At 27.4% G+C, this 880-nt stretch overlaps 1 protein-coding gene across 1 annotated transcript in view; it reads right to left on the reverse strand.

Moving 5' to 3' along the window:
* LOC107458734 (metal tolerance protein 9) overlaps positions 1–201 on the reverse strand; it is a gene marked incomplete in the record, with an annotated part of 4637 nt that extends 4436 nt beyond the window's left edge. The window contains 1 exon segment of the mRNA XM_016076936.3: positions 1–201. Within this exon segment, the coding sequence (XP_015932422.1) occupies positions 1–49 (49 nt within the window).
* Positions 202–880: the final 679 nt, after the last annotated feature.

The following is an 880-nucleotide window of genomic DNA, read 5'->3' on the forward strand; positions in this document are numbered from 1 at the left end:
CATCACTCTCTGCTATTCCTGAAGGTGGTGATGACGACTGCGACGCCATGTATGGTGGTTGGTTAATGGTTTTGTTTTTGTTTTTAGTTTTGATATTTGAATTGTATTAACTATAAGTTATTAACTGCTCTCCTAGTTATAGGGAGTGACAAAAGGAGGAGGAAGTTTCCTATGTGAAAAGCCGTATGATAGTGAACTTACAACTCATACGTGGTGGGCTTTGCGCTATATAGCATTTCAAGTTGGGAACTTTGTGACGGGGATATCTATATTATGGTTGTGGTAAAGTTGAATTGAATATATCTTTTGGTACGGATTTCATTGTGTCTAAATTTAAAACTTGAATCTTTTTTGACCAAAAATTAAACAGAAAAATTTTCTATTCAACTACTAATATTTGTTAGTATTTTTTCTCTTTATTAACTTTAGATTGGTTGTTTCAATTTGTTTTTCATTTTACTTAGATAAGATTTGAAGTTATTTTAATATTTAATTTATTCAATTTTATTCTAACATTTAAAATAAATTTCAGTTATATATTTATAATTAATTATTTGACAATTTAATTTTGATGCTTTTTACATTATATAATCATATTCGTTTTTTTGACAATTAGTTACACCCTTAATATTTAATATAAAAAATAATTATTTTTAAATTAATAACATATCAAAATTAAATTCATAATCCTTATCAAATTTTCTCCGTATTCTAACCTTTTTTTCCCATCTTAGTTGCCCCAGCTTTTGGGCCTTTCACCTCTTTTTCGGTTTTTCCCCACTCTTATCCTTTCTATTTCTATTTTAAAAAGTGTTTTTCTCGGTTACGTAAATAAAATAGTCTATTAAAAGAATTGGGTCAGCTAGTCTATTAAAAATTG

This window comes from Arachis duranensis, chromosome 7 (genome assembly GCF_000817695.3).
Source record: "Arachis duranensis cultivar V14167 chromosome 7, aradu.V14167.gnm2.J7QH, whole genome shotgun sequence".
NCBI lineage: Eukaryota > Viridiplantae > Streptophyta > Magnoliopsida > Fabales > Fabaceae > Arachis > Arachis duranensis.